The sequence below is a fragment of the Leuresthes tenuis genome, unplaced genomic scaffold (assembly GCF_036924035.1).
Source record: "Leuresthes tenuis unplaced genomic scaffold, fLeuTen1.0.hap1 SCAF_8, whole genome shotgun sequence".
NCBI classification, from domain to species: Eukaryota; Metazoa; Chordata; class Actinopteri; order Atheriniformes; family Atherinopsidae; genus Leuresthes; species Leuresthes tenuis.
Genome location: NW_027325362.1, coordinates 6,253,730 through 6,277,801, shown reverse-complemented (window position 1 = coordinate 6,277,801; position 24,072 = coordinate 6,253,730). Strand labels below are relative to the sequence as shown.

The window sequence follows — 24,072 nt, the reverse complement described above, 5'->3', positions numbered from 1 at the left end:
ACACCAAGCTAATATCTGAGGTCCTCTATTTCTCCCTTCATTTCTGTCTCCTCCATCCATCCATCCAGGCTCCCTCTCGCTCTTTCGTCTTATCAGTGTGTCCAGGGTGCCCTTCTCTTTTCTTCTTTACGGGTCTTTCTTTTGGGTGGCCCTCGGTGCCCCCCCACCCCACCCACACACTCAGACCCAGAGCATGCACTTCAGACAGGGGGCTAATGGGAAAATAAATTACCAGCAGGCAAAAGCCCTGGCTCTGCACTTCTGCTAGAGAGAGAAAGAGAGAGAAAGGGACACAGGGGGGTGTCGAAATGAAGGGAGGTGGTCAAGAAGAGGAAAAAGAGAAGGGTAAAATTAAGACAGGAGGAAGACAGAGAGACTGCGGCAAAGGAGACAGAGAAAGAAAGTCCAGAAAAAGGGAAAAAAAAAGATGGAGAAAACGAGGGGGACTGCAGGAGGCGAGAGGACAGTCACAAGGAGGAGGGTTAAAGAGAAGAAGATAGGTTGAAGGGATTAGCTAGAGTTCATTCCTGGTCTATGAAGTGCCTGCTCATCACTTTTTCTGCCATTTTACCATCTCTGGCCATCATAGAGACCTATAATAGCCAATAACATCACCACACACACACACAATCACTCAGCCAATACCCCAAGCTACCGTATCTGGGATTGATTACTCCCTGCGCATGAAGCAGCAGTTCAGATATCAAGCCAGCAGATTCACCATGGTAGCGGACATCTGCAATGGGGTGGGCGCCCGTGCGTGTGTGTGTACATGTATGAAGTCAGATAAGTGTGCATGAAAGGTGGGAGTTAGTTGGAGTGTCGATCCAGTTAACACCGACAAAAAACTGAAACTTCTACAGCAGAAAGCAAAACGAAAAGCCAAATAATTACACCTGATATTGGAAAAATGCTGCAGCGACTAATATGTTTCAGCTGGCAACAAGTTATTTAACTTAAAAGATGTTACAGTTGACGAAGAGTCAAATTATTGGATTATTGGAGAGCTGTCCAACGGATTATTAAAACCTGGAAGGATGGTGGCGAACCATCGTCTTAAAATGAAGGAAGTGTGGAAAACAAGGGAATTAACAACTGTGTAACCTAAAGAAAACCTCTTACCAGTAAGAATAATCAAAGGAAAAAGTCCTTAACCACACTGAGAATCTTTGGGATGTGCTCGAGAAGAATGCAACTCCAACATTAACAGAATATCAGACAAAAGAGGCTAAAAAGATCAAAATGTTGACTCAATTTACTCCAATGTAGTCCTCTGAACAGAAACTTTCTTTAAAACTGCAATATAAATGTTATCCTAACAAAGAATTGTGAGGACTGCCTGATGATGCCGCCCTTTATTGTTTAAGCTTCACTCCAAGATAGCAGAGAGACGTAAAGAGGCTCAAGAGTTTGGTTGATAAATCCGACAAGAACATCTTTATTTCAGATATCAAACGGTGATTTTCGGGTGAACACAAGATAGGAATTTTTTATTTTGGAAGTAAAGTAATTTCCATTCAATTCTCCCATTAAAGATCTGTTTGTTTTAGCTTTTTTTGGCAGGCTGCTGAGATCTGACAGAGCTATGATAGGACTCTAATCCAGAGCAAAGCTGATTTGCTTAAAGGAGGGGGGTTAAGATGGCCTCTGACAAGAAACAATTGCCCCAAGTGAGAGCCTGCCTCTCTCCCACCCTGCTCCATGACAAAGGTATACCCTCCGTGCTAAGTGACAAATCTGGGAAGACAAAGAGCATTAGCAGGGTGATGCTCTGCTTCAGTGGCTCCGATTGTGACCAACTCAAAGAGAATCTAATATGGATTTTGAAAAAAGGAGAGGCAGAGATTAGAATGAAAGAGAAACAATGAACACCTTCTACCAAGGGGGAATTAGTGGAGGGATTGGATAAGGAGCTGGTGTGCCTTAGTGTGCGTGCATGTGTATGTGTGTGCATGAGTGAGCACTTGTTCCTTTAAATTCTTTTTTCCATGAAGAAACAATGGGGTTCCTGAATTTTATTTATGTGCATTTGACAAAAACACACTGTAATGCCTCATGTGCCAGTGGTCTTAGCCTGACTTAGAGGCACTGAAACAGGAGGGCAACCTCAGAACCAACCAGCATTAAGGAGCTCTCTACTCAAGTCACCTCACAGCGCAAGAGTTGCAAAGATAGACGGCATCCTTCGTCACATCTCGACAGAAATGTGTGTACGCCTTTAGTGACAACAACCTCAAATTCCTGACCGTAGACGCCTTGGGAGCGGTACTCTGAAAACAGATTCAAGTCCCAAACAGAGATCAGCCTAACTGTCAGTGGCTGGCTTAGCCCTGGCATCGGAGCACATCACAAGACCCTATTCATTGTCACTTAGTAGAACAGCTGCCTCAGTTTGCCAGTAACAGTGTGTGTCTGAGTGTATCGGCGTGTTCAACCCTTTAAATGCTCAAATACAAACACACACTCGCATGTACTCACTCTGAGATAATAATGAACTATTCACCCTCCACACAAGTTTACCTTAAGTTCATGACAAATGCCTCTGTGCATGCACACACATCTCTGCTTTCAACCCCGTATGCCCCGCCCACTCGGGCCCAGTGGGTCAAGCTTGTGGATAAACAGGGGGATTTGCTGGGGCCGATGTTTGGAGGGCCACACAGGCCTGTCTACATCGCGAGCAGCCATCTTAAGTCGCACACAGGAAAAATAAATAACCAAGAGAGTGAGATAATAACTGTTCCACTAACGTTGCCCAACTGCGCCTCACGTCCTTCCAGAGCGGTCTGACCACCCATCATCGGCATGTAACACATGACACCAAAAACAAGGTGAGATGAGGATAAAGACAAGCAGGAAAAGTCGGATTAGAGTCGACCAAGGAGAAGGGCAGGTGGCAGCATGTGGAGCCATGAAGCGATAGAGGACAACCTCAGAGATGACTGATAAAGACAGGGTGTGGCAGCCAATAACGTACAACCAAAAGCCCGTTAAGACATCACGACTGCAGCACAACAAAGTTATTTTTTCCCATAAAAAGGAAGACTGAGATGTGTGGAAGTAAAAAATAGTAAAACACCACCTCAGTTTCCCTTTTCCTGACAACAATCAGCTCAGCTGAAGCTTTGCATCGTGTTTAGTGGAGGTGAACGGGTGCTTGTGAGTCTGTTTTCTGGGTCAGTTTGGGGACAGCCGCCAGTAACGGGTATGGGAGGAGAAGGGAAAGCTTATTTTACTCCAGACTGGTACAAGCCTGAGCAGAGTGAGCATCGTCACGCTGCTGCAGAAACCAGCTCCCACTGCAGAACTCTAGTCTCTGACGTTCTGAGGTAAAACAGCTCTTCTCTAGTATTCAAAATGTTATGTTATACATCTATACAACACCAGAGTTGTACCAGAGCTACAGAACTGCAGCTTTAAACACTTGTACGATGGAGGTTTCGTCTCATCTTTGCTTTCCTGTTTGGTATACATAAACCATGTTATGAATGAGGAGAGTCTGATCCACAGTTTATGGCGTCAACACCTCAAGTCACAATACACATTCTACTTAAGTTGTTGGCTCGACAAGGTGAAGGCCACACAGGAAGGCGGATGTTTCCCAGGTGCCACTTTTGTTTTGATGTTTATTTTGGGGTCAAACGTCACACCGTATGAGACTAAACCAACTCCTGGTTGCAGGTTTAGAACCCGCATGTGTATTTACGTGTTATAAATGCATCTATATGTTTCTTTGTGTGCACGTGTGCTTATGACAAAGAGACACGCATGTGTATGAGAAGGTCTTCATGTGTACATATGAGCCGTCAGTGTTTGCTGGAGCGTCTGGTGACATCTGCTGCGATGTTGGCTGGGAGCAAATCGCAGCGGGACGCAGAAGCCTCAGACTAAGGAGATGAAAGCCGAGGTCGCAACCCGGACCAGTGGGACAAGTCACACGAATACAGATTCACGCATGCAAGCGTAAACAACATACCCAGGCTGCATGCGCAAAACACACTGCAGACATATGTCGCTCGCTCGCACACACAAGCGCGCACAGCATGAGGGGCGCACAAGGACGAAAGACGACGGAATGAACGGGACAAGGATAAAACAATGTGAGCAAAGACATGAAATGCACAGAAACACGTGGAGAGCAACAGTTTAACTAACAAAGAAATGCACGAAAGCAAGAACAGACTCGCTGAGTGGTTTAAGAGACGAGTGAGTCGAAGTTTAAATGGTCCAAATGAAAATATAATCAAGTGTTCAGCTGCAATTAGAAAAATAATGCAAAAATAATGCTGTATTAGTGGTCAAACAAACTAAATTAAGAACATACACACACAGTCTCTCAAATGGACACCACCCACACAGTCACAGACATGACACCTGCACAGAGATGTAGTTCGAGACACACACGAACCTCATGGCAATGGTAGCGGTTAGTCAGCAGACCGGCCATGTGACGGGGTGGTGTGGTGTGGATTAGGGGCCAGTAAGCCTATTAGGGCGACAGGAGGGACCACCCGGCCTCCGCAGCCACCTACAACCCACAAACACACACCACCCTAAAACAAAACGGACCGGACACAAGCGCAGCTTCTCACAAAGACACAAATAGTCAAACACACATGCATTGTGTCGCGTAAATTTCCATTTTCTCCATATTGTTATAAAGCGCGTGTGTAATTTTCTTCTTATTTCGCCGATGTGCTTCAACGCATTATAATAATACAGTTTAGCGGCACACTGGCAGAAAATGGCAGCATTTAGAGTCGCAATATTCATGTGTGTGCGCCTGACACGCCACACAAGAGGTCTGAGTGTGGGGGGTAATCACAAGCATCTGTCCTCCTCTTTCCTCGTGGCAATTAATTAGATTAAATTAATTTGGAAAGCATGTGTGCATGTTTGATCCAATGCCGAGAGCCTCCCGCCTTCTTAAAACACACACATGAAACATGTACATCCTTCCTGCTTTCGAATATAAAATAAATATATATAAATATATAAAACAATCTGAACATACTCTGCTTTCTAACACAGTAAATGAGTTCTAAAACTATTTAAGAAATAGGAAAACAAAGGTGCAAAGGTAACACACACATACACACACACAGACAAGCGCAAATTAATCCCAATTTGTCGGCCGCAGCACGGGAGAAACTTTTGGGATTTCATACTTCATACCAGCTTTTGTCACCTTTGCGTGAATAGCCGAGGGCTGAAATAATTGTGTTTTTCTTCCCCGAGGCCCAGTCAGCGCTCACAAGCCACTGGCCTACGTAATATGTTCCAGACAGAGAGATGGGAGGGGGGCAGCGTACACACTACGACTATGGGTACAACACAAAAAGAAGGGGTGTGTGTTAGAGAGTTCGGTTGTCTATGTGTGTGTGCGGGAGGTGTCATAGTTCTTCACTGTGTGTCAGTATGTCAGAGTGTGGCTGTGGGAGGTATGTGGCGTGGAAATAGACTTAATGGAGTTGGATGTGGTCCACAATAGACAGGACTTCACCTCAGAAGAGAAAAGAATCTGCCACAAACATGACTGAAAGGTAAAAATTAGCATAAGCCACGATGAAAATCCCTCCATACACAAAAATCTAATATTTCTATACACCTATTTTCTAATCTTAAACATGTCAAAGTGTCCCATGTACCATCTCTTTGATGTGAAAAGATAAGTAGCATTAAGCAAATCAAGCTTCACAGAAAAGACTGTCACATTATTGTCTATATTTACATAATCGTTTGGGAGGTTTAAAGCATCAAAAACGTGCTTAAAGGTGTAGTGTGAGGGATCTAGTGACATCTAGCTGTGAAGTTGCATACTGCAACTGACTGAAAAAACCTCTCACTCCCTTCTTTACCTTACATGGATGTGGAAGAAAATGTGCCTGCTCCAGAGTAGCATTTTGTTTTGTACATTCTGGGCTACTGTAGAAACATGGCGGAGGATCTCAAAAGGCTCACTCAAAGCTCTTTTAAAGCCATTCTGCACCAAGGGAAACAGTTATTGTCACAAACTGGATCTCAGAAAGTCATCCATGCTTCAAGTGGCCATTTCAAAGTCACCATTTCCAGCACTGATGCATGTGCCAGACAGGCTGAGCAGCCATACAGATTTAAAAATTCTCTCCTACAATGGTGACATTGATGTAATGTGAGCGGAAAGTGTTGACTTGGAGGGTGAAGGATGGGGGAGGAGCAAGGAGAGTGGGGCTTTGGAGTCTGTATCGCTGTATATTCAACATATTCAGACATGATAGCTTCTCGCTTTAAATACAACAGTCCTCTGTGTGCGTCTATGTGTGTTATTTAAATCCCCCCCACAAAGCTTTGAAGATGAGGGAAGTTGGTCTCCAATCTCCAGCTTCGGCTGATATGCAAACAGAGAGAGAATACACACAGAAATACATACACACATTTAAAACGCCACCATTCACACACACACACAAAAGAGCCCGTCAGCACAATGCCTTCGAATATAGCCGTCCAATCTTTTGACTCTCAATTTGCCCACCTTTTTGATAATATGTGCCCGTTTGTAAAAGGGTGAAAGGCAAGGGTAGCGTGCAATTTAGAGATACTACTGTGTAGCCATTTGCCGCCTTCCACCTCTCCTCGTCACTTTCTCTTCTTTGCTCTCTCCATCTTTTGATTATGCGATTCGCCTTGGCAGACGAACAAATAGAGGAGAGAAAAAGGCAGTGTTTGACACTACCTTTTTCAATGACAAAATACAATCTAGCCAGGGCCAGTAATTCGACGGAGAGGGATTAGCCTAGCGCGAGGTTGGGCCCCAAGATTAAGACGAAGCCAGAGCGCAGGGATCTTGAATTTCATCATCTTCAGCGCTCGGGCACAATGGCGTATTCTTCCCCCTTTCTCCTTCGCCGTTTGATGAGGGGTCAGGAGAACTCACCTCTCCTCTTCTTCTCCAAAGAGCAGCACTCCCTTCTGCATTCATTCATGTGTCCTGACTTTATATTAGCTTAGATACCTCTGTGGTGGGGGTTGCATGAACTCTCTGTACATTCACACTGCACAGTTAGAGGCAAACATTATCAGAGCTATGTGAATATTCAATGTGTTGAAATGAAGTTGTACCTGCTTCACACGTCTCAGTAAAGACAGAGGAACGTGCAGGTGCACATGGACATTTTACCCACTGACATACATACTGTACACAGATAAACATACAGCTAGCAACAGATTCAATCACAGCTGCTTGGAAAAGGGTTTTTACTGATCTTGGGGTAGACTGCCATCTTGTGGTCAGTGTGTAGCTCTAAAATTTCAACTAATCTTTGTTACTGGTGTGACTTCAGGGACCAACAACACTATTAACTTCTTTTAAAATTCAACTGTACTAAATGATACAAATATCAAGGGAAAATCTTTCAGGTGGAATGTCAAAAGCTACTTAACATGTGCTTCCTCCTATCTTTGTAACTAATATCTCACATCAGAAGGAACTAACAGCACAGTGGAAGTAACATCCTAACAAGGATACTAATGGCAAGAGTTTTGCGGCTTCCCTGTAAAAGCTTGGATGTGTATAAGCCCCAACATCTCAGAGTGTGAAGGTGTAAGGTTGCCCTCTCCCTCCCATCTTCCCTCCTCTTGTGTTTTCCATTCCTGCTGTCAAGAGTCTGGCGTGGCTTTGATCTTACGGTGATTAGTCAGGTATGCAGAGACACAGGCAAACCCACAAACTTGGGTTTTCTCTCCCTTTCTTGCCCTCTCCCACGCTCTGGTCAGAAAACACCGACTGACCTGCTTGTCTTCTCAACTCTCTATCAAGAAAAAGAAGGTGGAGCACAGTCTGCTGTCATTTCTTTGAGTTTGACGTGTACAAAAAGTGACAGTGTCCGTCCACTCCTACTTACATTCCTTAGGAAATAAAAGAAAGGAGGCTGAGGAGTCTCAGGGGTCAGAAGTCCTTTGTTGATCACTAGTGAGGCAGCTGGTTTTTAGCAGACAATCGTTTAGTTTAAAAGCTGTATTTGTTCTTCTTACTCGACCTCAACAAGCTCAACCACCGATAAAGAGAAAAAATAAAGCTCACTCATGCACAGCAATTAGTTAGTTAGGCTGTCAGTTACTTCTACCTATATATTTATAATGACTAAAGAAAAATGAATAAAATAACATGTTTGCACGGTAATGATCTGTCTATCATCAGCCTGTAGCTGACAGCGGAGCAGAGGTCATAGTTTTCATCCATGTGTAAGTAACTGAAGTTCTTGTAGATGAAGTTTGAGGTGGAGTAGGAATTATTGTTATGTTGTAATGTTCATCAACCTAAATGCATCATAATAAAGTGAAAATCAGAGCCAGCTGACTCCATCTATATTTGTTTCTATAGATGCATTTTCAGTAAACTCACCGGCCATTTCATTAGGTACACTTTGCTAGTTCCATGTTGGACTGCCTTCATTCTTCATGGCACAGATTCAACAAAGTGTTGGAAACATTCCTCAGAGATTTTGGTCCATACTGACATAATGGCATCATTGTGGGCTTCACATCCATGACGTGGATCTCCAGTTCCACCTCGTCCAAAGGCTGCTCTATTGGACTGAGATCTGCTGACTGTGGAGGCCACTGAAGTACAGTGAACTGATGTCATGTTCAGGAAACCAGGACATTATCCTGCTGGAAGTAGCCTTCAGAGGATGGGCAAACTGTGTTCATGAAGGCATGGACGCGGTCAGCAACAACACTCTGGCAGGCTGTGAGGTTTAAACGATGCTCAGTTGGTACAAAGGAAATATCCCACACCATTACACCATGGCAGGATGGATCCATGCTTTTATGTTGTTTATGCCAAATTCTCACCCGATATGAATGCTGCAGCTCAAATTGAGACTCATCAGATCAGGCAACATTTTCCAGTCTTCTATTCTAATGAACTGTAGCCTCAGTTTGCTGTTCTTCTGCCGCCCATCTGGTTCGACATGTTGTGCGTTGAGAGATGCTCTTCTGAATAGCTTGATTGTAACGAGTGCTTATTTGAGTTACTGCTGCCTTTCTACCAATCCTGAACCAGTCTGCCCATTCTCCTCATGGCATTTTCGTCCACACAACTGCTGATAACTGGATATTTTCTCTTTTTCGGACCACTCTCTGTAAACCCTGGAGATGGTTGTGCGTGTAAATCCCAGCAGATCAGCAGTTTCTGAAATGCCTGCTGGAACCACCACTTAAATCCCCGTTCTTCCTCTTTCTGATGCTCGGTTTGAACTTCAACAAGTCATCTTCACCACGTCTAGATGCCTAAATATATTGGGTTGCTGCCATGTGATTGGCTGATTAGCCATTTGTTTCTTTTAAATTTGCTGCTTCAGCTTGCAGGCCTGACATTCCCATCACTCACAGCACTGAGCGTCATTCGGTTTCACCTCAACTCGCAACTCTTACTCAGTTTCGGGATCTTTCAAATCCTTTTAGTGGATTAGCTGTCAAACGTAGAAGCTTCCTGTACAAGCAGTTCAGTACAGTACAGCACCACGTCAGCAGAGTATTTCTCCAGAACGTGAGGATCAGTGGCCAATTCCACAATTATTTAGGGACACATAAATAGGCAAATGGCTTTCAGGATGAAATTTTCCAGTGTCCTAGCAGACCACTAATACAGCATTAAAGTCCTCTGTCTCTTCTTGCCTCAATTCCTCAACCACAAGCTGCAATCCATCATCACCGCTCTTGTAAACGGTTAGAAAAACCCTCTGCTCTGCTTTCAGGAACTTAATGGAAGTCCTCACTCGTGTTCACTTCATGCAACCTTGAATGGTAAAGATGACCAATGTGCCCAAAGAGAAAAGGAAACCCTTTACTCGTAGCAATTTAATATTTTGCAATAACATGAGTTTGTGGTCTCTGCATCTGACCTGTAAATGACATTTGCTTGTTGGAATGTGGGCTGTTACAACCACAAACTCTCTACCAGGAAACTGAGGCAAGTACACAAATTAGTCATGTTTATATCAACTAAAAGCTGGTGGCTTGAAATGATTCACACTTAAAAAGCATGTAGTAACATAAACTAACCACATGGTGGCAGAAGCTGCACATAACAATAAAAAGAACCTTCATAGGGAGTTTTTTATTGTTTTTAATCATGTTACATGACAGATATATGGCTCTCAGATGATCATACCACTGTTCCCCAAAACATACTTACTGCCAGAAGAATGAATGAAAGAATGAGTAGAGGGAGAACGAGTACTCACATTTTCAATGACAAATGTCCACTCTTTGTCCTCAAATTCCTCTGCATGGGGATCCTGCAAGGGCAGAAAATGAGTGATGTATTTCAAGTAATTGTTCATTTCCATTCGGTGAAGTACCAACATTTTATAAACACAGAACACACAGATGAAGAATGATAAGCCTGACTGCTTTCCAGCCCTTTATTCCAGCGTTCTTTTCAACCACTGACCTGGTTTGTCTGTGATAAAAATCACAGGATGTTGGGCTACCAACTTCCTGACAAAATAATTACGTTGTGTGTGTTTTTTTTCTATACAGCTACAATGCTTTTAACTGGACAGAAAGGAGAATGCGTTTCTGCTTAAATCCATGCAGCTCTGTGCCATCTGGGTCTCATCTCGTCTTTCTCCCGTCTCCAAGTGATGATGACATACTGCAAGACAACAAGCAGTCCCGTCTTGTGCTGCTGTGGTTGACTTTCAGTGCCCTGCAGCTCACAGAAGCACATGCACAGTGCACACTGTGTGCCGCTAAACACACAAAACAAAAGGTTTTTCAGAAAGCAGATGACCATCAAGTTGCACATGCTCGACCCAAGCTGGAGCCATTTGTTGGATACAGATTAGCATGCAGGTCAGTGTCATTATAACAAGCCTCAACCTCCAAATGTGCAGAAACACACCCACACAAAGACAATAAAACAGGGTAAAGGGCCTAATCTGATCGTACAGAGTAAGGATTTAATCATAAGACAGTAAGCCAAATATGAAAGTCCAGTAATGAACACATGTAACTTATTTTACTGCAAATGAAGTCATTTATCAAGCACAACCCCAACATGTAACAGACACGTGCTATTGTTCAGATTTCTTAGATTACATTTTGCCTTCACAGACAAAACTACCAATCAATAAAGTCAAAGAGTTTGTTGAAGCTGCAGTCTTTAGAGTACATGCACCCAAGCAAACAAAGGCGAAGAGGGCTTTTGCTTGTGACACACCCTGGGAAATCAATACTCCTGCAGTCTGGCCAGGCATTCAAACGCATCGTCCGCATGGCACAAACACACTAAGCAGATTCCTGAACTAAATCTTTTTAAAGATGAAAACTGCTTCTAAAAGCCAGCAAAGGATGGCATCATCTGCTGTACTTTTACGCTGAGCTGCAGGTTAGTGACGCTACGCCTGTTCCTCTGTGTCACTGCTGTCATTAAATGATTCAACATTAGCAAGGATCTTCATACGTGACATAATCTCACTTACATGATAATTACACAATTTGAAACTTGCTAAATTAACATAATCCTAACATAATGCCAGTTTATCGAGTCATATCAACTACCCACTCTGTAAATGCTCGGACTCTATCTGCAAAATGGAGAGCTGGAGCACCAGCCAGAAAATTAATTTTTAATTTCAGTATTTTCCTGTTATAGACAAAGTTCAGCTGAGGCTGCGTGGCAGCGCTCACCTCCCTGTGGTACATGCTACAACACTGCTGAGCTCAGCTGTTCTCACTGCAGAGATTTAGGGCCAGACTGGGCAAAGACTGTATCATGAAATCATTGGCTTTCACCTTCAGTCGACACACTGCGGTAACATTTAAACTCTGAGTTAACCAGGTTTAACTGTAACCATCTACTGAGACATTATTTTACATGCAGAGTGTACTGGTTCACTTTAAGTAAAGACCCCAGGTCCACGGTTTGGATTTTCAGCCCTGCTCACAGAATGTAAGAGCAAGTCTCAACCTTATAAAAAACTGTAGACAGCACTTCTGAATAAATAAGCTCAGGGTGAAGAGATGAAGGAAACATAGCTAATAAAGCGTGTCCAGCATCTGGAGAGCTCATTCTCCCAGTTTCTGAAGCCCAAACTAAAACTAAAAAGCACTAAACGGAAGACTTACATTAATCATTTGATCGGATAATGAGGTGCTATCTATAGGATTAATCAATATAACGCCTAAGCAGGCAATTAGTTGTTCTCACCTGAGCTATAACAACATAAACTTCCCATTAAAAAGCAGCCGGGGTAGCATTTTACTTCTGAATATCGATCTATCCGGAGACTGCCCTCCTTTCCACATTGAATCAACATAAATTTGAAAACTTCAACTCTCACTGTAAGTGAAAAAAAACCTTTCAATCAATGCTGCTCTACAAAGAAATCAAGCTTGTTTGATTTGGGCAATATCCAACAGCAGTGTGGGAACGTTTCCGTGACTTTGCTTTGTGTCTCATTACAAAAACAGATTCATTATTTCCTTTCTGATAGGAATGGGAAGATAAGAGCCTCAGCCTGCACTTACAGTGGTGCTAATCGGATAAAATAGATCCAGATATCAGAACATGTTTTTACAAACGTCTGGAGATAAAGTCACAAGATGATGCCTGTTAATGAGTCATCGGAAAACACTGCAAGAGGTCTCTGTGTCCGGTGTCACAGGAGTCACTAATTCTGAGTTAATAATGTAAAAATGTGTGAGAGAACAGCAGAAAGCAACCATCACCTCCACAAAACAGAGACAGGTATGTCGGTATGTGTGGAGGGAGGCCTGGTTAAGGCTGAGAGACGTAACAGGACACTGAGCGGTGAGCTGGTCTGTCAGCATAGAGGCCCAGCATGTTTAAGTAAGTAAGGCACTGTGACTGATACTGTGTATAAAGTTTGTCATTTACCGACAGCTGCGAGTATACATTAAACTGTGCAATAACAAAATCTACAAATCTGGACTTGGTTTGTCCTTAAATGCATGATGGACAGTAGCCTACCTTAAAAAGAGTGACCGTGATCTCGATGTTCTCTGGTACAGGCCACACCACAACTCCTCTGTAGGGGTTTTTGATGCCAGGCTGCCAGCTATGGGCCTACAGGACAGTGAATACAGTTATAAAAATGAGAAAACTTGTGATTGTTTATTCAGCTGCAGTAGTGAAATACAAACCTTAGATGATTTCCGTCGACTTCTGCGCGTCCAAACCACCACGAGTTTGTCGGGTTGCCTGTGAGGTAGGAGAGAACATGGATGAGTGGAAAAGGGCATTTATTCTTCATCATAAACGTACACACCAACATGTTAGGACTGTCAGTCAAACTGAGCTTGTATCTTCATGTTTCAACTCTGATAAGTCTTGTACTTTACAAACACGCACACATGAACACAAGTACACAGAACTGCACAGGCTCAAGGATATGAATAAATCATGATGAGACAACTGACCCCTGGCTTTGTCTCTGTGGGCTGCAGCACACACACAACAGGGCACGGTATCATACACTAATGCAGAAATTCAGAGTATACGGTGCAAGTGGAACAAAACCCTTTTGTATGTTTCTATAAGTTTAGCTTGTTCAGCCACTGGGATTCTTCACCATTTCTCAAGACAAATGTGCACCTGCTTCTTCGAGTTGGATGATGTACAACTATTTCTAAGTCGTATCACAGATTTGGGCCCATCAGAGATACTTTAAATGTTTCCCTTTTAAACAGTCCAGTCTTGCTCTGGTGGTATGCTTAGGGTTAACTGAACCCAGTTTCAGTTTTCTTTAAGACGAGTTTGCCTCATATTTGCCCGTCCTCAGCAGCCTCCATCATGCCTTCCATTCTGACTGATTTCCCAGGCCGTCACCATGAAAACGTTCTTATCATGCTGTGGGGATGGTTTTACGACCCCTTCAGGGTGACCTCTCTCCTCTCGGTTACATCTCTTATTAATTTCCGCCCGGCCGAGTCTGTGTGTTTTGGTGGAGTGCCCTCTCTTGGCAGATGTGTGGTGGGGCCAGATGGATTTAATAAAACCATGCATACACCTAATCCCACGCACCTTTCCTTTATAAATCTCAGTGAATATGAAACTGAGCACTTGTCCAGGTGCCAGATACCCCGCCTTAGCTCCTCCTAGAATTTGCCTTCAGTATTAAAGCAAGATGACGGCTTTCTGAGGTTAAAAGGAGTCAAAGATAAGTTAAAGTAAATAGCAGTAAATGTTAAGAGGGGTTGAAATACACATCTAACATTTCAACAATCATGAGCATTGTTTAAGCTGAGTGATAAACAGAAAAACTGACACATTCTGAGAGAAAGAAGGTAGGATAGCTCAAACATGTGATGCGTGCCTCATGGCTACAGCGTCTTATGTCCCCGTAGCGGCACAGTTTATCCCATATGATTGTCAGATAGAGTCTCGTGTGTTCCAAACAAGAGAAATGAATGATTATACAACCGGAGGATTTGTTTGCGATTCAGAATATGCTGACGTCTGTATTATGTACCATCAATACGCTGCTAAAGCCACACTTTTCTGTCACTGTTTGGTCTTTTTCAGTGCTAAGATAATAAGCTGCCTGCCACATCTTATTTTATTAATATTGCTTTGAAAGGTAGATGAGGGGGAGACATCAACGTCTGAATCGTAATCAAATCCAATAGTGAGGTGCATAGAGATTCCCACGCCCTTAATGACAGTACAATAAACAAAAGCCATGATAAATAAACATATCTAAAGACTCTACGAGCAAATCCAGACTGAATAATACAAGATACAACCCACAACAGTAAAGCAACATAAAACAAGAAACGACAAACAAGAGGATCATTCATGATTAAATGACTGATCCTTTTGAAACAAAAAAAACTGTCTGGCTTTAAGCTTAAATTTCTGAAATTACGCATGTTCACACGCAGGAAGAAGAAGGAACCTTTTTCCAAAGGAAAGTTTACATAACGGCACCTTAAAATTCCCACGAGATGCAACACTGAAAGAGCTCAAGTATAAAATCACTCATCTGCAGGTATGTGGCTGGCAAAAAGAATCAAATCTGTGGAAAAAACCCTCTGTCAATGAGTTTGATATGTGGCTGTAATTATCAGTTTTAAGTACTGAAAGTTTAACACTGGAATTACTGGGAATCTCTAAAAGCCCTTCCAGGAAAAGAAAGAGACCATTTGACAGAAAGAAGACAAATGAGAAATTAAGGAGAAAGAAGTAATGAAAAGAGAAGAGAGGATAGAAGAATGACATGACAATTTCAGCCTTGAGGAGAGGCCCCACATAGAGAAGCTATTGTTCCACAACACATGCAATATCAGAGTGCAGAAACACACAAATATCATTCTCCGTCTTCTCTCCCTGAGCAGTGTCTGCTGTGCTATGAGAACAATTTAAACCATTTGTCTGCAGGCTCAATGATTTCTATGCACTCAGGCCGCGTGCTTCTTATGTGTCGTGCGAATCGATGGGCCATCAAAGAGGGAACGCCTCAAGAGGAGAAACGTATATGATGGAAAAGGCCACGACGAGCCTCAAGAGATACTTTTAAGTTTCTGTACGTCATTTCCAAATAACACAAAGAGCTAGTCTAACATTTTAATAGCTCAGTTTACAATGGATGCACTGGTGTCTAGTTTGGGTAAGGAATAGTTATCATTTATTTCTTTGTAAGGCTGACAGATGTGACAGACATGTGTTATATATGTCACAATAAATGTGAAGAGAGGAGAGAAGAAACGGGGGGATACACAAAAGAATGAGATAATTACATGCAACTGTGTGTAGTCAATGACATTACAAGAGTTAGAAATCTCTACACTAACACACATTAATAATCGCAGTAAGACAATAAAGTTCCATTCGTTAAGCTTTAGGCTGTTTCCAGTAACCAATCCTGGCTGTTTTCAAAGAAATCTACCACACAATGTCATTAAGAACAGTTGAATCATCTGAGAGTGTTACACGATGAACCAGTGACTCTGAATGGACCCAAAGAGCAGCAACAGCCAATCCCACATGAAGGTATTCAATATTCCCCTCAAAGACTCCAGCATCACAGCGTGTAAAAGCTCCTGCTGTCACGGTTACCAATCTCAGAAAAAGTCCTGATCTGCCTAAACGGACTATTACATTAATAATAATAATAAACAGTCCCAAAATCCTGACCCGAGCTGCCTTAAAAATGACCACAAAGCAGCTGTAGAAAGATGAGTGAGAATGTGTGACTGTGTGTGGTCTGGGAAGAGATGGCAGATAAGAGTAAAAATGGGTCAGCAAGCTCAGCCGGGGATCGGATGAGAGCCCGTCAAGACTGCCACACAAATTACAGAAAAACACATTTACATGTCAGGCATTTACTGTAGTTACTGCTTTCATCGAATTAATGAGCATGAAGGTATTCAATATTCCCCTGAAAGACTCCAGCATCACAGCGTGTAAAAGCTCCTGCTGTCACGGTGCATTGCAGCAGTTACCAATCTCCAGTCCTGAACTGCTTAAACAGACTATTACAAACTCCTCTGAAGACGGGCAACTTTGGACAGCATTTGCTTTTACTGCTACATATTTTTTTGGATAAATTAACATATAATTGCACTAATTTTTTAATAACTTTGTAACGTAGTCAGTGGGAAACTCAGAGGATCAAAAGTTCTGGGTAATTTGGGTCCATAAGTGGCTCCTTAAATCATCCCAGCGCAGTTTTTACACAGTTTTTTGTCAGATTCAAGGTTTGCTTGCAGTACATCGTTCAATAATGAGATGATCAAGGTGAAACTTTCACCTGTAAGTGGATTTAATGTTGACATGAGATCACTTGAACAGACTGCAGAGCTACAACAGTTAAAAACCAAACCCCTGCTGTTCCCATCAGACGTAAATCTGAATAAAAACAAACTGTCAGTAATCTTTGTGCATGCCATTAAAAAAAAAATGTTGGGATGCTTAAATGTGCTGAAGACTCAGTGCAAATGTCAATCCCCCGAGATGGTTGGAAGTGCAGGGTGTGTCAGGAAGTTGTGGTTGCCCTATCTTTCCTGTAGGCAGGAGAAATATTGATATGACGGTCCCTGACCAGCATTACGCATTCAAACACCAACTACACACCAAGTGTAACAAAGCCAAACGCCTACAGCTCGGTTTAGTTCAGCAGCACAGCGATAAAAGATCCAGATAAGGACTTTGGTACTTAGGAAAGGGAATGAATTATGATTTCTGTTTTTATCCCAGAATCAGGCCGAATCTTTGCCCGAGCAACAGAGACATTAATTACAATAGTTGATCACAAGGAGGTCTAAAACGTCAGAGGACAATCAGAGTGGGAGGAGGGGGGATAGGCAAGAGAAATGTGGTCGAGAGAGACAAGCAACCAAAAGAGGGAACTGCACAGCCAGATACTGACAGGAAAAGCTCTGACGTTCATCTTTTTTTTCATTTAAAAACATCGCAAATAGTGTTAGAATATTCTAAAAATTAATCTTTTACATGAACACGGTAGCACTGGCTGCCCACGGTTTAAAAAATATTAGCCTTAAAAACTTTACGAGTCACAAAGAAAATAATGTACAGTGAAGTCAGGGTTCAGTGAGCCGACTTACAATGTACCCTTCAGGGTTCGGAGTCCTCCAGGGAGCAACAAGTACCCAGTTACACCCAGAAACCCCTAAAGCGCTTCAAGATGGCTGCAACTATCCCTTTTATAATCTGCAATATAAACTTTAGAGAACGTGCTGCCTTCGTGGACCTATAATAAGCTCTGTAAATCTCAAAACCCACTCCACACGGAAGTCTTTTACACTAAATTGATGTCAAACATATTTCTGTGCGTGATTCTATTGCTGAAAAAAAAAAAAAAAAACATCAAAATGTGCGACGCCCAGCAAGGCTGCAGACTTGTAAGGGTTAAAAGTTAAAAGTTATCGAACAAAATTCACATTTATTGACTAAAAAAGGCCTAAAATATTTGGCTATAAGTTAGATTTCCTATTAGCACATTTCCCTACAATAAGAGACAGCAGAGGTGGAGAAAGGATCCAATCATGTCAAATGGGGTCAATCATGTGTTCACCGTGTCTGAGGAAACAAAAGCTCCACCTGAGTGCGCCACCTGAAAGCGGAGGTCAGGTAAAAGCTATTTAAAGCTTCACCCTTGAGAAAACATATCAGGAGCTCGAGGGAACAAAGTGGTGATGAATGACAGCTGTGAGAAAACAGATTTACCACCGTGCAGCTGTAAAGGTGCACTTTAAATCCACTGAATTATGCTCAGTTCGGCCTTAATGTTCGGTGAATGTTGAGCCCAAATAAATACGTTAAGGTTCTAATAAGATATTGCATTTAGAAGAACTGGGCAGCTGTGAGGTCACACTCAGTGAGCTTACGTGCACAGTTAAGTTGTGATTATCTCATCAGTTAATTGGACGACTCCCCTTCGTCTCAGTATAAACCCACAAGGAGAGGAATGGATGCATCTACTATTTATTTCATTTAAATGCATACATGCAATCCTTTGTGGTTATTCTGTGTTGTAACCAGCGTCTTCTTCTTCTTCTTCTTCTTCTTCTGTGTACTGTGGAGCAAGCGGAGAGCACCTGAGCCAGTTTGAGTCTAGTTGAGTTTATCCAGGCAGGAGTAATTTGTTCATCAGGCTTTGCGAGCTTTGACCTGGTATGATTTCAGTGGAACCAACACGTTTACGTGTATTTTAAAAGTTCGATTTTGGACAGGCGAACACTATCATTTGTTTTTCTTTTGTGTCATGAGATATTACCCAAGCTGTGGCCACGGCCAACCCAGAGACATAAAAGTCCAATTTATTGTCTCCTAATTAATGGTAACTGCTAAATGCAACAAGCGATGCACACATCAGGAATGGTATTCTCTTAATTTACGGCCTCGTCTCTTTTTTGCTCATGCATTAGTCTTGACTGACAGAAGCTAAACTCTGGATTCAACAACAAAACAACAACAAAGTGATAGATTATGATCTCACAAACAATCATCGGAGCAAGAACCACTATGAAGTCTATGTGCTTGTTTCAGAGAACACTCCCATCTAAATTAAGGTGAAATTTCAAGTTAGACAAAGGAATTTGAAAAGCATTGAGAAGCATTGCTTTCTGCAAATTCTGTAAAATGTAACAAAGACAAATTACTTCCACTCAACAGTATATCACAGGTAGATCAGACACGGTGTAAATCACTTAGATCGTGTCTTTGGCAGCAACACAGATACGGGAATGACAGGAAGCTAGCATTCATTGGGGGTAAATGAGGTAATAAAACCCACCCCTCCTTCAAAAACTACTCTCTTTACCAGATAAGAGCCTTTGGGAGCGAACTGACGCAGCACGAATCACAACCATCATGTGTTTGAAAGTGCTCACAGCAGAGAAACAAGGAGCCCTGGTAAAGACTGCAATGTGCATTTTTTAAAGCAGTAACACATGAGAGGTCAGGGAAATGATGCATTAGCACCAAGAGTCAAGCTCAAGGGAAACATGTGAAAATATATCTGTAACAGAAGGTTACACAGTCGTTTAGACCTAATGCTTTGAGTTTTCTCCTCACTGCATGTGTGGAAATGATCCAACTCTTATTAAGCTCTGCTGCCAGTTCATGGTCCTGCAGGATTTTCTCCCGACTACTTAAAGATGACAGTTCACCTCTTTTTTTGAGGTTTTAAGAATATGTTGGGAAGTTTTTAACCCTGTTTAAGTCTAGTTGACTACTCATCCAGTGCATCGTAGTCTACAGTAGTTTTCAGCCATCTCTTTAGTGGTTTTGTTTGCGTAGTACAGTCCTCTGGTATGGTTGTTTCAAGGAATGACAAGATAGTCACTGAATCAGTTAGTGTTAACTAGCCTGTTGCCAAGTGAAACGTATCAATCACTGTAGTAAAAAAAAGCAGAAATATATACGTTTTTGGCCAGATTGCATGTATATATAACAAAGGAAAAGCAAGGTGGTCAGTTTCACTGTCAACTGTCACTGAGATGCTGGATTTAACCTTTTTTTTCATGAACACTCATTTATAGCTTATTAATGTGCAACTACTTGCAATTCTGAGGATTTGAACTCTTCGTAGATTCTTATTCTATATTCTTGTGAACAGCAGACACAGCAGAATATTTATGGTTTGTGTTGCTGTACTTTGCCACCGAAACACACATGGAGAGCAAATCCTGCAGATCCTGCAGCACTGCTCTGCAGGCTGATAAATGATGAGCAGTCTCTGGAGCCATGTGTTTTTCTGCCTGGTGCAGCAGAGAGAAGCAAACCAGAGGAGTTTTCATCACATTTAAAACCCCATTGACTGCTTCACAACCCCCGCAATATATCATGTCCGTTTGTGTGTGGGGGGAAAGTGTAAATTCCTATTTGTGTCTATAATTGCAACACATACTGAAGAGGCTTGGAGTGACAAACAAAAACAAAATAAATAGAGAAAGGTGGCAGCAAAAGTACTCAGGCAACGAAGAAACAATTGAGGGAAGGGAGATGCAATTAAGCCATTAAATACAGAGAAAGAGATCAATTTTCTCAAAGGACAACACGGTCCGAGGTCAACGCTTTCATCCAAAATTCCTGCACAACCAAAACTTCTGCTCTGTACTATCACCTGGCATTGAAACCGCCCACATGTGCCAAACTCAAGAGTCAAGGCCTCTGAATTTGAATAGAATGAAAAGCCACGTCAGACAAGTAAGCAGTAAGATGTTTTTCTGGCAGGGACGTGATGGACACGAGCCATAATGCACAAAGGCTCAACCGAGGACAACATGTCACAGCCTGACACATGTTCATCAGTTCCACTGAAACAGTCTGCTATTAGCCAACCATCAGTGTCATGATTAACTGGGATTAACTGGGTTTTATAATGCAAAGTTTGATCATAATGTAGGTTATTTATCAAAGCAACACTAGATAAGTTTTGAACATTAAAACCAAGTGCTTATGAATCATTTTGAAGCAAAACAACCTTTGTTACTTACGCCTAAAACTGCCGTGTGGCGCCCAGTGGGTGAAACACAGCAGGTGACAACAATGGTTTCAGCCCGGCACGACAACACACTTCCACCATGAAAAAAATGATACTGCTGTCATTACAAATGGTTAAAAAAGATGCAGCAACGACACCAAAGACGTTGTGACCAGAGGAATTAAGAGTATGAGCCAGACACAGGACAAGAATAAGCATCAGATTGGATTTTACTGCTACAGAATGCATCTTTTCTTTGTCTCTGAGCTGAGTTAGCTTCTTTGTTGCCATCTGTAGGTTTAACCGATGAGCTCTCTCGTTCTGTTGCTTTTGCTTCGCTCAGCTCTGTCCGTGAAAAGAATACGATTGGGATCGTTTCTCCCTCTGCTCAGAGACTGAAGTGACGGTTGATTCCTGTAGTAAAACTAACTTAGCACTCCATACGATGACAACCAGGAAATACACAACATCACAACAGCAGCGTGTTCTTCTCGGTATTTATCAACAGTTGGAAATAAGTCAAACGAAGCCTCGGTTAGCGCCTCAGTTTCATTTGGTCAGTTTTTGCAAATTTCACAGCAAAATCTTGGAAGTCTGCAGCCGAACGTGTACTTTTTCATCCTCTCAAGCATGACAACAGATTCTCTTCGTAGTAACAACCAAACCCTCTGCTGCTGTCATACAAAGCAGGCTCTCTGATCTCTTTAGCAAAGAGGTAAAACCCCACTTGTCTGCATGGCACTGTGGGGAGTGTACTGAGTAAGTGTGGCTGGTTGTAGCTCAGGAGGTAGAGCTGCTGTCTTCTGATCTTAATGCTCCTGGTTCACATAGTTTGACTAAAAGCATCCATAAAGCGAATGCAACGTGTCTTCAGAAGTTTTAAATCCCTACAAAACGACTGAAACATCTTCATGAAACATCAGAACTCTTGAACCCTCCCTGTCTTCAAATACGTTTGTGGGGGAAGATGACATGATTGGCCACGTATGCATGAGCCAGAGAGAATAAGGTAATCAATAATACATCTTGGCTTTGTTTTTTAACTTCTCACACAGGTGGATTCAAATCCATTTCTGCCAAAGCACCAGCCTCAGGGCAACACTAACACAGTGAGTCAGGGTTGCATTAATGTGTAAAAGGAGGTATGAGGCTATATACTACTCATTTGTCACATCTGAAACCAGAACCCAAGTAAACCTAGCTGCCTGGCAAAAGAACATGACGCAGTTCTGAGTGTGCTTTATTAAACAAGTAGAGAAACTAGTACACAAATAAAGTAACAGATCGAACAAATGATAACAGTTAAATCCACAGTAGCAACAGAAAGCAGAAGATGTTGAATAGTTAAAGCAAACAAACCTTGTACTGCTACATCAGACCAGTATGTGCCTAAAATATTTGCTCAAGCCCTAATGAAATATGATGTCTCTCTGGATGTGAACCTGGACAGCAGATATGTCAGGAAAAGATAATGATGACCAGATGCTTGGCTTTTTAAAGACGAGACGTCTTATCAACAGTGCGCTTTGATGAGGCAGACTTAAGATAACAAGAAGAATATTATCATAACACTTCAAGTTGCATCATAAGAAAAATATGAAGGAGGCACACATCTCAAATTCATGTCCTTAAAAGTTAAGCTTTGAAGTAAAGTTGCATACTTGAATGGTGAGTAGCAGTGCTGTTTGCTTAAATATGAAAATGTATAAAGCGCTTATTACTCTTTATTTCCCAGATGTGAAACCGATCTTTTGTCAAGTGGCTGTTCACCTGAGGCACAGGATTTAGATAAACCCTGAACTACTTAGCTAAAGATTGCTTCAAGTGTTAAAGTCCAAAATTATCAATAGTTTAGAGATTGTGCGACTGACTCTTTGACTGTTAAAAAAAATGCTTTCATATGTCACAAAAATGTGTGTTTCAGGCACCAACACCTTTGTGCTTGGGAACCACAAGGGCATTAACACAAAATAAGCTCTCTTCCTGTCATTGATTCCTGAAGTCAAAGGCCTGTTGGTTTCCAAAGATTTATTCTCAAAGTCTTCACAATGTGAGACCCATTTGAGCTCTGGAGACTGTTTCCAGCGTAAGCAGATGGAAATTTTTCCACTGCAACAATAACATACCATCCTGATTGTTCAAAAACAGAACACTTTCACTCGAAGTCGGTTTAAATATCTATTTCATGGAGCTAAGCTGACTTTTAAGGAGGTAGAGCAGCGTGACCTCGTCCTGACATAACAGACCTTTTCAGGGAGTCTATAGAAAACTGTCCATCTCCAGTGTTTCATAAACTTGTATTTTAAGCCTAGATAAAACCATCATAACCCACAGATTATCCACAGTAACTAGTTACACAACCATAAATGGCGATGGAAAGACATTTCTGATATTTTCTAACAATAAAAGGGCCCCTTAGGTTGCAAAACAAACTGACTGCACACTGGGGCCACCCACCCTTTGCTCTGGTAAGAGATGTACATTTTTCTCATTCCATTCTCCAACACGTTAACATCTGTCCCAGGTCGAAGCTCAGTGGAGCTGCGTTAGTCACGCCTACAGCAAGCCACTCGACAATCTGTGTCTGCAGGCTGCATCTCTGCTTCACAAGCCCCGGCTTCTCCCTCCCTATAGGACACATGGCTGCAGGCAGAAGTGTGGCATATAGCTTCCGCCCATGTCTCCACTTCATCTTCACTGTTGAAAACACGCCCGACAGTTAGTCCACCTCTTTGCACCGCCTTCCTTTCATTAAATCTGTAGCTTCTGAAATATTTTGTGCTGTATATTGTTGCATATTGCAGATTATGTCAGTGCGTGGGCATGTGTTGTTGTTATTTCTAACAGTCTGCACGTCTCATTATAAGAAGTCTTTATATATAATATATCACCCAAGTCTGGGTCTATGTATTACTGACAACAAATATACATTTTTAATGACTTGGGACTGAAAGGAGTTGGATCTTTTTCTTTCAGATAGTACGGACTCAATCAAGGACACTTTTTACACATCATTCACCCCACGTACAGTATCACAAGATCCTATCTGTCAGTGAAGCCAGAAGTCGAGCTCCAATTACCCACAGCACCCCGACAGCTTTCCGATGCAGTGACT

General features: G+C 42.2%; 1 protein-coding gene across 5 annotated transcripts in view; it reads right to left on the bottom strand.

Annotated features, from left to right (window-relative positions):
- ehbp1 (EH domain binding protein 1) overlaps nucleotides 1-24,072 on the bottom strand; it is a 119,768-nt gene that overhangs the window by 93,907 nt on the left and 1,789 nt on the right. For all 5 annotated transcript variants that reach the window (XM_072390589.1, XM_072390591.1, XM_072390593.1 and 2 more), the window contains 3 exons: nucleotides 13,153-13,210; nucleotides 12,980-13,075; nucleotides 10,227-10,280 (listed from right to left, as the gene is read on the bottom strand). In XM_072390589.1, coding sequence (XP_072246690.1) covers nucleotides 10,227-10,280; nucleotides 12,980-13,075; nucleotides 13,153-13,210 — 208 coding nt within the window. The remainder of the gene's footprint in view (nucleotides 1-10,226; nucleotides 10,281-12,979; nucleotides 13,076-13,152; nucleotides 13,211-24,072) is intronic.